The sequence below is a fragment of the Euprymna scolopes genome, chromosome 19 (genome assembly GCF_053919585.1).
Source record: "Euprymna scolopes isolate OS-2025 chromosome 19, ASM5391958v1, whole genome shotgun sequence".
NCBI classification, from domain to species: Eukaryota; Metazoa; Mollusca; class Cephalopoda; order Sepiida; family Sepiolidae; genus Euprymna; species Euprymna scolopes.
The window spans coordinates 88,526,516-88,539,486 of record NC_136500.1 but is presented as its reverse complement, the minus strand read 5'-3'; the positions used below and the strand labels follow the sequence as shown (position 1 = coordinate 88,539,486).

General features: G+C 33.2%; 1 protein-coding gene and 1 pseudogene across 3 annotated transcripts in view; both read left to right on the top strand.

The window, feature by feature from the left end:
* The window catches only part of LOC145239826 (proto-oncogene tyrosine-protein kinase ROS-like), a 682,889-nt gene that overhangs the window by 551,022 nt on the left and 118,896 nt on the right, over positions 1-12,971 (top strand). For all 3 annotated transcript variants that reach the window (XM_080103360.1, XM_080103359.1, XM_080103361.1), the window contains exons 23-27: positions 666-729; positions 4,820-5,022; positions 6,733-6,905; positions 7,374-7,669; positions 11,929-12,099. In XM_080103360.1, the coding sequence (XP_079959486.1) occupies positions 666-729; positions 4,820-5,022; positions 6,733-6,905; positions 7,374-7,669; positions 11,929-12,099 (907 nt within the window). The remainder of the gene's footprint in view (positions 1-665; positions 730-4,819; positions 5,023-6,732; positions 6,906-7,373; positions 7,670-11,928; positions 12,100-12,971) is intronic.
* On the top strand, positions 10,742-10,858 carry LOC145240395 (5S ribosomal RNA; annotated as a pseudogene).

Genomic DNA, 12,971 nt, shown 5'->3' with positions numbered 1-12,971 from the left:
TTGGAATTTGTATACAACTGGACAACTAGTAGATAGTCTGCTACAGAAAAAAGAAAACCGGTTTTCATCAAACAGAAATGGAATCCTGTCGTCTTTTCTAGGGCGACAATTTTATCTTTCCACCCTGTACTTATCAGGAGATCATGAAATTTCAGTACAAAAACTAATTTTAGTTTAATGGGTACTAAAAACAGTCATATATATTTGATAGGCAATGTTTTATACAAAATATTGTTTTTCAAATGTCTTTTTTGCTCTGTTATTTTAGATGTTTTTAAAAATAAAATTTGAAAAAATGTTTTTCCGAAAAGCCTGTTTTTTTGATGCTTTGGATTTTATTTGTTTCTTTGCAAAATCGATCAGATTTTTGTGGCAATTTCATCGATTTTTAAAAAAAAATAATTTTTCATATCAATTTAGAAGATAATTAAACAAAAAAAATTTATGAAATATTTAGGAACTTACTTTCGATTCAAGTTGCAGTTCTCCCTCAAACATGTAATCAGATTTTCCACTGACTATTATGGCCGGCAGTTATAGGCATTAAAAATGCTACCCCCCGAAATGTGATTACAGATTTTCAGATTATACTTTTTACATGATGCAACGCTTAAAAAAATATTTTAATTCTCTTTTTTTTTTTGTTTGGTCATTCTCTCTAACAGACTGTGGCCTGCACAATCCACAACTGTAGCAAAAAGTCTGAGAAGGTTTCCATTACCAGCAACAGTAAGTACCATTTACAAACGCAAACTCTTTACGATTTCGTCCGTATAAAACGATACAGATTATTTATGCTTTTTTTTTTGTTTTTTTTTCATTTTACTTCATTAAGTTCCTGGAAATAAAGGGAGGACGTCCTGGGGCTAACACTTGGTTTCCATATGAAACTAGCAGGCCGCCAGGCAGTTCCTGGTCGTAAGATACACTTAAATATATTTTAATTCAGGTAGATTACGTCTCTAGACAGTTCCCTATCGATCATTATATTGAACCTGAATATATGGTAGTGAGATCAAAACCATATATATATATATATATATATATATATAATTATAAAACTCAAATGACCTTGTAATGAGTGTTGTAACCACACATCCGGTTTACGACTTCCGGTTGCGCATGTGTGCATAAACATAAACCCATAACAGCGTAAACAAATAAACACAAATTGCTACTTTTGCGGAATTTGACCTGCGGACTGAAATATTAGTGTTATTATTTAGAAATTATTATTTAACATGGGAAGGGTGAGGATGTTCTGCAACTATTCTGTATTACAACTATACTGTCGCAATTTTCTTACAAATAAATCAACTATAAGAGCATCTGTTGACAACTATAAGAGCATTTTACAACGGCGATTTACCCACGGTCTTCCTTTTTGTTTTTTTAAATTTATTCTTCATTTTTTAATACACCTTTCTTAAAAACATTCATACATTTTTTTCTACACTACCAACATAAATAAATAACCCCGAAAATGTTTTTTTTTTTTTAATAAATAATCAACACAATAAAACGTATTGTTTTACTGTGTACGTTTTCAGCGCCCCAATTGTTTGTTTTTTTTCGTGTTTAAATTATCCAAATAAACAATACTTTCTGCTTTTTTTTTTTTTACATCATTCATTTCCACATTTTCTTAATTAGTTTTATTGACCTTATTATTAACATAAATTAAATATTTGACCCAAAGGGTCATGAATGTTTGTTTAAAATAAATGAAAAAAAAAAGTTACATTTTATTTTCTATTTAAAAAGCCATTCTTGACACGGGGAGAGTGTTTTTAACTATTCTGTACTTTCAACTAACAATTTCATTTAAAAAAGATATATCAAAATTTGAATTTAACTTGAAGTATTACGGTATCTGTTCAGTGCACATTTACCTATAAGTATGACAAACCACTTATAATTCAATGGCTGTAAGTTTTTTTTTTTTTCAAAAATAAACAATTATAAACGGAACGACTCCTAGAAATCTATCTATATTCTTTTTTCATTTTAATATACTTTCATAGAAATGTTTCTGTTATGTCACAAAAACTATTTTCTTTACGTCAGAAGTGTCAAGTGTTAATTCCATAGCTAATCTAACATACTGACCCAACGGGTCACGGGTAGTCTAATCTATATATATATATATATATATATATATATATATATATATATATATATAACGTGGGTGCCATTAGCTAGAATCAAAACCAAGACATACAACTCCCCACCCTTATTCGTTAGCCTCTGAGCCACACACACACACACACACACACATATAAAATCACTTGTCATCTCTATTTTTTTTAGGATGGAATCGCCCGATCATCGAAGATAAGATTCAATCAAGGGCGTTTCAGTTTTATATTATGTTGGTGCAAAAATAATGTCGTTTTTATCAGATATATATATATGCGCCAAAAGCGACATTATTTTTGCACCAACCTAATAATTATAGAAATACTTAGATATCCAAACGTTCAGTTGATATTTTCCTCTTATGTTTCGGATTTTTTGAGATGAGGATTGATAATATGGATTAATCAGACTACTGTTCTCATAACATGTTGGCTGAAGAAGGTCGGAGGTTTCATTAGCCAATCGTCATGAAAATAACACTCAGTAGTCTGAATAATCCAAATAATATAAGATTTTCCTCTTCTTTACACGAATTGAAGATTTTAAATCAGTGAAGAACATTTTCTCTTCTCAACTGACCATGTAACAAGGTTATCTTTATTGTGATCTTTCCTTGGTGTTAGCAATTTCAAAGACAGTAATTTGCGGGAGTCTTTTCTCGTCTCATACAAAAACACACGTTCACATCTCAAGCTATATTACTTGTCATATACATACGCGCGCACGTCCACATATTCACGTTCACGTATATACACTCACATTCACGTGTATACACACACACGCTAACGTACACACATGTACTCACATACGCGCACGCATGGGCAACGTCATTTCCCCTTTCAAAAGAAATCCACACATGCGCAAAAGACCACCGGAAACAACTATAAAAGGAAGAGACAAGCTGTTTCCAACCCTTTTCGGACCAGCTCTCGAGCTGAGAGGTTCGGCAAACCAGCCGCCTCCCTTTCGGGAGGCACACGCCCGTGCTTCACGCCACTCGCTACCATGTGAGGCAAAAAGCTAACAAACAGTATGTACACTTTATACGCTCTCTCTCTCCATGAACTGGATTGACTTTCTCACTCTTTTTTCCCCTTTTGCTTTGGTCCATCAACCAGACAACTCTTCTACAACGTGTGCCGGAGGACTGCTGACTGCTAACATGTCTTTGTCTACACGCTGGACTATCATTCCCATCTCCACTACATTACTCACTTCTCTTCCCACGCGCGAAAAACGATAGTGACCTGAACATGAGATGAACACACATTTCCTTTTCTTTCTACACCACCAGTCCCGCAACAAACAATAGTTACACCCGCGTGGACATGAACACGTGTTATATCTAAAACATTCATTCTTTCAACAGTAAATAAACGACACGTTTATCTTATCCAGCAATTGAGTTTTTGTTTCCTTCATTCCATTCGTTTCATTATTGTCTTTTGTAACGGGATTAGGATTTATATATCCTAGTCCTCTACAAATTCATCTGGTCTAGTGAAGTTTTCAGTTTAGTGATGTTATTTGAGTTAACATCAATAGAAGAAGGAACACCATTCCTCACATGAACCAGTGTATGGCCGTATTGAGGGGGATCTTATTTGCCCGCTTGATATAAATACACTCAACAAAATCCGGCAAACAGCAAAATCCCACCTCTTTCACTGTAGAGGTACTCAGATGGTGGAAAGCCTTTTACTCTAATAGCTTCTTTCCTCAGACTGCTGAACTTTGGAATTTTCCCCCTATTTCCTGCTTTTCTGACTGCACTGACACACAAAAGTTTAAATGTAATGTGAACAGCCATCTTTCTCATTTCCTCACATAGTCACCTGTAGACATGGTCCAAAATAATGGCCCCTTACGTCCGAGTGACAATATGTCTTGTTTGGGGCGAACTAATGTAAAAATAAATATGCTCTTAATTTTTATTTTCTTAGTTGAAACTGATTGGAGTTCCTATTTACTTTGCCTCCCCACCAGGGTCGTTTTTTTAATGTGAAGAAAAGGAACAAAAATAAAAATTGTCTCAGTCGTGAAGGATTTCTCCTGCACTAACTGAGAGCAAAAAATTGAAGTGTAACGTCAGAACAGATACTACACTTTGATCCCAAAGGCCAAAAATGTTTTTCCTATTTACTTTGCCTCCCCACGAGGGCAGAGTTAGACACCAAGGTCGGTTTTTAATGTGGGGGAAGGAACAAGAATAAAAATTGTCTCGGTCGTGAAGGATTTCTCCTCCACAAACCGAGAACAAAAGGTTGAAGTGTAGTATCAGAACAGATACTACACTTTGAGTTATATATTTTTTATTCACTCTGAAAAGTTTATAACCAAAGCAGAAATAAACAAAAAGTTAGGCACAAGGCCACTCAAAAATTGGGGACGGGTGTCTATGGTCATCCTCGTCACTGTACCTTTGCTAGTCTATACTACACTTTGATCATGGCCAAAAAGCCAAGAAACGTCTTTGGGGATTAAGAAAACAGTTGTTGTCTTTTGTGTTGCCCTCTTTCCACATACATTGTGATATTCATCTCAATTTCTTTATTTTACTTTTCTTTTTTTTTTTTTTTTGCCGTTGACCATTCCTATAAATATAATTTTGATTCTAATATAACAATTCTAAAAGAGTTTTCTTTTGCATAAAAATTAAATTTTAAAACTTTTTTTTCAGATACGAAACCGTTACCAGAGTTGCTTGTTGCCGACAGCGAATCACTTAAGTTGGCCGAGCTTGATAACGGACTAAAGTTCTCTGAAGAAGTTGTTCAAATTCCAACAAAGGCTTTTACCTTTTTGGCAAAAACCAATTTCTTCTTTTGGGTGAAGAATGATACAAACCTAGTTATGCATGGCGGAAAATCCAAAGAAATCAACGTAAGATTCTATTTACCATTTTTATATCGAGAACAAAGAAACGAACATATTTAATTTATCAAAAGTGCATTTGCTGTTTTCTTTTGTTTTGTTTTTTTACTTAGAAGGTCATTACATATCAAGGCCCAGAGGCCACTCAAGTGTTACGATGGTGAGACAAGATTAGACACAGAGTAGCTTGGATAGGGTTAAATTATCTAAGTGGATGACTCAATAGGAATTTATTCACATTAGACTTAAAGACGACCATGTTATAGTCAGATGAGAAGCAGACAAATGGTATTGTGTTCCACAGAGTGATCGCTCTAGAAAAAAAAATCTGTTCATAGAATTTTCGTTTAGTTTTGGACACAGACAAGGAGTGAGGAAAGTTGTTGACAGTTGTTTGACTACAATCTGATTGTCTTCAAGTCCAACGTAAACAAGTTCTTGATGAACCATCCCCCTAAGCAATCCAATTTACAAAATTCACACTACTTATGTTTACTAGGCTATAATCACATTGACTAATGTATACCCATTAACCCCCTATCCTCGAGTTGGCTCCAGGCCTTGATAAGCGGTGATTCCTGTGTAAAAAAAAAAAAAAAAAAAAAAAAAAAATTATATTTGACAAACTTGGCATTAAATAACCCTTGGATGGTTGATATGCTGTAAACCAAAACAAACATTTGTAATATTAATGATGGGGCTGGGGTTTGAAAAGGGCTAAAAGCTCATTACTCATCAGAGTATATACATAGGAATAAATTCATGTACTTTGATTAAAGCTTACAAATCAAACTTTGCTCCTAACTAGCCAATTACAATTTTTTATTGTTTTAGCATGTAATATAATAACATACTTAATTTATTTAAAAAAATTACTTAGTCTTATCCAAACGACTGCTAATATGAAGCATTTTCAAATAATCACTGAAAATTACAAATCGGCATGCGCATATATACATCCATAATTGAGGAATATAATATGAGTTATCTATTTGAAGTGAAAAAAATGTGCAAAAACAAAAAATAACAAAAAAGTAAAATGACTTTAATGTATCCCTGACAACACCGGTTATATACAGCTAGTTTTTTTTTTTTTATCTATTATATAAATCTCAAACGTTTGTGTGTATGTCTGCTAAAAACGTTTTCCATCCGCATCGAACCAGTACGAAACTGATACCATCTTAAAGGGCAATGCTCCAGATGCATAATATGTGAAAATTAGAAAAACGATTCATTCTGTCGGAAGTCAATCAGACCACTTTTTGGAATAGGGGTTCGTTTTTCACATCTCTTTTTTCACAAGTCACGCATGCATATTAAACTAAAACTATGTTTAAAACGCTTATTTTGCAACATTATAAGGTCAAAAGCACTCATGGCCGTGTGGGCAAAAGCGTTTGCCTGTAAGTTTTTGCGTTCTTTACCTCTTTTGTATTTCATGTTCAAGCCTGGCCACCGCAGCTCATTTTTTTTTTTTTTATCGGTTGCACTGGCACTCCCTGCTATTTTTATTGAAAAAAAAGTTGTTTTAATTAAATTTTTTTTGGAGGCGGTGGGGGGGGGCAGGTTCAGTGTACGGGCAATGCTGGGCACTGACCTGCTAGTATATCATAAAAGGAGAATTAAATCTTTATTAATTAATTAATGCATTAAAATTGAATTTGTCTGTTTAAAGTGAATGTAAGATATATTGTTTGAATATTTGTCCTGTTGCAGTTAATGCAGTCTAGCAAAGCTATCAAAGATTTGACAGTTGACTGGATCGACCATACGATATACCTGTCCACAGATCGAGAAATACAGAAGTACAATATTTATAAGAAGGATCCACATATATTGCGATCCGGAAGTGGGACCATCGGAAACGTTGCTGTTAGTCCTTATTCCAGGTAAGTACAAAGGCTAATCGTATTTATCTCCCTTTTAATGGCAGGAACATGTGACACAAGGTCAGGAAAGTGGGATTTAAAAAGTCAGCATGCTAGAACAATAGCATTCTGGCCTACAAGCAATGTCTTGAATGCAAAGCCATTCTTGAAATAGAAAAATGTAGCAGTCCTTGCCCCCCCAAAAAAAATAAATGGTAGCAGACCAAGCTTTCTGACCTAAAATGCACCAAACATTTATGTTATTGTTTTTTTTTCTTTGCAAATCATGTTCAGCAAAACCGAAATCAAAAAATTTTCCTCTTACAGAACAACCAAAACCAAACCAAACCAAACCAAACCAAACACCATGAATAAAAATTTGAAAATATAAAGAACTTGAAGCATAAAAACATTTACCATAATGATTGAATCCAAAAAAAGTTGATATGCCGTAAAACAAAACAGCCAATCTCATTTATCTATTTTCAGCACTTTGTATTGGAGTGAAGAAGAAAGCAATGGCAGCCACAAAATTTTCAGAAGCAACACGGACGGAAGTGACATGAGGCAGATTTTGCCGTCTTTGGATCACAATCCCCAAAAACGCAGCACTACTCAGCAGAAGTGCCAATGTCCGCAAGACTTGGCCATTGCTGGCACAATAGGAATTGACTATTCCAATGAGCACATTTACTTCATGGAACTGAAGAATAAAAGTATTTGGCAAGTTGACGACCAGGGCTGCCAGTGTAAGAGAGTATTTATGCCAAACGTCCCTGAAAACGGTAAGTTCAATTACCCACCTTCTACAGCATCCACGTTAAGCACAAGATCAGTGTATAGTGAGTGTCCTGTTAAAATTTCACAAAAATCAGAGATATCTGAATTTTCACAAATGGCTTACTCTCTCACTCCTCTTTATGCCCTTTGCGTGAAACTACATTAAACTAAATATTGCCTACACTTGGACTCCTTACATCCAAAACATGTCCCCAAATTCATAATGATAGGTTAAGGAGTGAATACAAATATAGAAATGTATACCGGACATTAAAATCTCATTCAGCCTCAATTTCTAACCTCTGAGGACGTGCCAGGTGTTATCTCCACCATGACACATAAGAAGAAGAAGAAAACAAAACTGTCTGAAGAAGAATACTTCTTCAGGTAAATTTCTTTCTTTTTCTTCTTTTTTCTTCTTGTTTTTCTTCTTTTTTATTATTCGAAAATTTGGAAAAGAAAAATTTCAAAATGTTTATTAAAATCAATTTTGCATTCGTCTGGTCTTTCAACCGTTAAATTTTAAATTATATATATTAGGTTGGTGCAAAAATAATATCGTTTTTTGAAGTTCAACTTCATGTAAAAAAAAATGGCATTAATTTTGCACCAACCTAATACATATATACATATATATATTACTAAAAGACTGTCCATTCCAAAACTGGTAAAATTGATTCTCTGAACAGAACAGTTTCTCACCACTTTTATGTAAGGGTAAAAGAAGGGGTGAAAGCCCTTTGTCAAAATTGACACCGATTTTTGTTAAATTATAAACGTAGACATTTCACATTAATTAGTAAATATTGTCCAAATTTCAATTTTTGGGGAGTATTTTTTAAGTTTTATGGTATAATATGGGCACAAACTCTCATTTAAAAATTCAAATATTTCAGATTTGCCTTAAACGATATCCACATTAAACATCTACTAAGCAAGATTTCCTGAATAAGTTCCCTTAAACTTAAGCCTTAAATTTTAGACATTTTCCAGAATCCAAATCATATAATGGATTTGAATCAAAATTGGAATAAGGATTCTAGACATAAGGTTTAGTTTATATTTTGATTATATTTTTATTTTAATCTTCACAAGGGGGGGGCATAAAATTGGTGCAAAACGTTTCTTTTCTGGAAATCAATTTTACCTGTTCTGGGATGAGTACGGATTTCAAAAGTTATATAAAAAAATGATTTGGGTTCCATCAGCTAGAATCGAAATCAGAACATTTAGTGTTCCAGTTGCATTCCCTCATATAGTGCTCCAGATTTGCATTTGCCAACGTTTGAGCTAAACCGAGAAATACATGAGAAAGTTATGAAATTAAACCATTATCAGATATGATTAGTTTACACATGCGCAAATTAATAGAAATGTCGGCAAGTTAAAATGAATATTTTGCATTTCAACTTGCAGACATCATTCATCCGTCCAAACAAAGATTTTACTCGTTATAAACCATCCTTGGTGTATGATTACTATTTCCTGTTAATTTCAGTATTATGTGACCAGTAGTTTAAAAGTTTATCGGTTAAATATTTACACACACACATACACATATATCTACATTGTTTTATGCTAAAAGTGTCATTAAAATTGAATAATTATCAGATATTAAGTGATTGAAAAAAATTACACACTGATTGTTTACAAAGTATAGTATTCTATCCCCCCCCCCATTCTTTCTAGCACTAATTGTTTCTCATTTCTTTAGTTCGAAGATGAAATAGAGCTGACCAACTTGCTTAGAATTTGAATTGAACCTAATTTCAAGGGAGATAACTCCAAATATATAAAACAAATTTAACAAAGAGTAGCCGACCTTTGTTCATTTATGTTATTAATTATTATTGGCGGAGATTCAGTGTCTGTGGCAGCAGCTGTCTTCGAAAAGCGACAGTGCCATATTTTGAAAGATTAGTATTATTCTACCCGCACATACTATGGTAGCCCCCCCCCCAAAAAAAAGAGGATTCTATTTAAGGGGGATGTTGCTATGAAAAACCTGGTAATTAAAATAAATTTAATATATATATATATATATATATATATATATATATATATATATATATATATATATATATATATATATATATATATATATATTTAATAAATTAGACCCGATTGGAATGGAGTATCAGCTTTGCACATAAATTTAACGTAAAATAATCACCTTTGAGTACTTCAAGACCAGATAGCATTTTTAATAACATAAAACTATTTTTTTTTTTTTTTAATCTAGTTCATTTTCTTAGTTTCGTATGTGCTTTATGTTAAGGGGTGTGTGTGTGTGTGTGTTTTTTTTTTTTTTTCTGCGGAAAATAAGCTCAAAAACATGTTATAAATACGATAATCAATTTTTGGATGAAATGAACTGTTAACGGTCCTATTACACCGACGGCTATTTTTTTCTTTTTCGTAGGCTATGTCGCTTTTATGACTTTTAACATAAGAATTTTTTTTTTATACTAAAACATTATTAGAGATCTTAATTTTAGGTATCCAAATTATGAATTAGCATAAGGATTCCCGTTTTACCATAAAATTTACTGTTGTTAAATATTTTTTTTTATTACATGTTAATTTTTTAGGATTAAAAATGCCCCAAATTTGTTATCTTAAAAAAAAAGTATACATACACAAAATTTATCTTATTTAAAAAAAAAAAAAGAAAAAATGGTTATATGTACTTAAGAATGTTATCGGGACAGGAATTGGGTGATTATTAGCTTGATGTAAAAGCAGGTGACACTCAAAAATACAGTTGCGAATTGCTTAGGACTTCTACCCAGTCGTGGCTGATGAAATGAGAGCGTTCTACCCCCATGGATTGAAGAGTTCCAGTTGAAATTTTGTGTAGATTCCTGAGTTCGACAGAAAGATTCTCGAGTTAAATAAGATACATCTGAAAGAAGGTCGAAGGTTACACAGATTGAAACGTTGTGCAAATAACACTCAAGACGAGATAAGTGGTCCAAATAATATGAATTTATTGCCAAGTTTGGCTGACTTGTCCACAAAATCCCCGTCATAAATCTATAACTTAGTTTTATAACCATTCGCCAATACACATACTCATATACGACATAATCATGTTGACGCACTAGTTTTCATTAAATCACTGAAGTTAAGCGATATTGAGCCTGGTTAGTACTAGATGGGTGACCATTTAGAAATATCAGGTGTTGTATATGAGAGAAAGTCGATATTTTGCTGCAAGAACTGCAAAAGCCTAACGTCATCATCTCCTTTAATTGGGATATACATGCGACTGGAGACTGCTGGTGAACTTGATATTCCTATAAAATTTCCTTCTATATGGGAAGGTGGTTCAACCCGCTTAGGGTGAATACCATTGGTATTGGAAATAAGCATACCTGGATTTGATGTGTAAAATTGTTGATAAGTCTAACACACTCCTCTCTTGGTTGTGATGGTCTTTTTTAGTTTAAGAATTATTTTGATAGACATTGTCATTGAAATAACCCTACAGATAAAGATTTGAAGAGGTTAATGTCCGTTAGTGTGAAATTCACTCACGATCGCACCATTTACTGATGAAGCGATTATCAAAGTGTCTTCATATATCATCGGACATTGATAAAATGAAAACTGTTGAACATTTATGAGTGACACACTTGGTGGATAATTCAGGCCAAAATTGAAATTTATTTGTACTAAATACGGTTGGATCGTAGAAAAGGTTATGAATTTTACTGATCCTATAAGTCACACTTTTTTGGAGGTAGTGAGAACCCTACGCTGTACTTTTTCATGATTAACCCAAAAAGCATTTTAAGTGAGAGGCGTTGTTATCTTGTGCAACATATTTAATATTTGTGTTTGGATAACTCATATATGTGCAAATCTATCTAGTATTTAGTCTATAAATACAAACCATCATTTGGCGAAATAAATTGTCCCTTTGGTTAAGAGCAAAGTATAGTATCTGTTTTGATACTACATTTTCTGTCCTCAGTCAGTGAAGGATAAATCTTTCTAGACTGAGGCAATTGTTAGTTTTGTTCTAATCCAGAGTTCCTCTTTTTGGAAAGCGAGATATTCCTCACATTAAAAACCGACCTTGGTCTAACTTTGTCCTCGTGGGGAGGCAAATAAATAAAGACAACCCATTTTGGGTCTCAAGTTCAAAATAAAAAGTAAATATTCGGCAAAAATCTTATTGAAAGTTTTGGTCAAAATTAACAGATTCTGTTCTTATTTTTTTATTTATTTATTTATTTTTTTTTTTTGTTCCTTAAAGTTCATGTGCCAAACTCTCTGACCGCTGACCACTCGAGAGTCTACTGGTCAAATCAAAGGGATGGTAGAATTTACAGTGTTAACAAGATGAATGGAAATGATTTTCTTACATATGATGTGAAAAACGTGAAGAAGATTGTCGCCTATGGGTCGCATCTTCAACCCTTGCCAGGTATCGTTTTTATTTATTTTTATTTTTGAAATCTTTTTGATGCTTATGTTGTCTTTTGTAGAAAAAAAAATTGTAACAACCTTTACTTTACAATTACTTTAGAAGAATCCTACAAATGCTGCTCAACATTATTTCCAAACAATTTATTCTTGCTTAAAGCTATAACATTGATATGTAATGTGGCTGAATTAAACAAATCGGCACTTGTACATTTGTGTTTTTTTAATAAGTTTTTTGTTTTCATTTTCACAGAACTGCTTTCAGAGCAGGAGGAGACAAATCAAAGAAACCCTATCCGAAAATATCAAAGTTTCACGTAACTTTTAGTTAAAAACAAATGCATTAAAGTAATAGAATAACACAAATGCACAAGTGTCACAATTTGTTTGTTTGTTTTAATTCGTTCTTTTTAGGACTTGTGAATTTGTGTTATTTAGTTTCATTATATTTTAATTCAATAAATGTTCAGATAATTAATATTTTATTTTGTGTTATTATATTACAAAGTGGAACGATAAAGTTGTCCCCCTAAAGAAAACAACACTACAGCTTTATTTTAAAACATTTATTGAAAAAAATCAATTGCAGTAACTTGATTATGTAGTTTGATGGGGCTGGTAATGGTCCTGTTGTCATAAGTTGGATTGATTGAGAGCATGAATTGCACAATGGCACATCTCCGATTTCATTCGTTGAACATTGTGTCACTTTCAGACATGATAGAAGGCTCCTATCATTCTTGGGATTTAAACACAACTGGCCAACTAGTAGATGGTCTGCAGCAAAAACGAAAACCGGTTTTCATCAAGCGGAACTACAGGGTGGTCAAAAAGTCAGGTAACATGTTAAAGGTAGAAAAAACAATATGATCC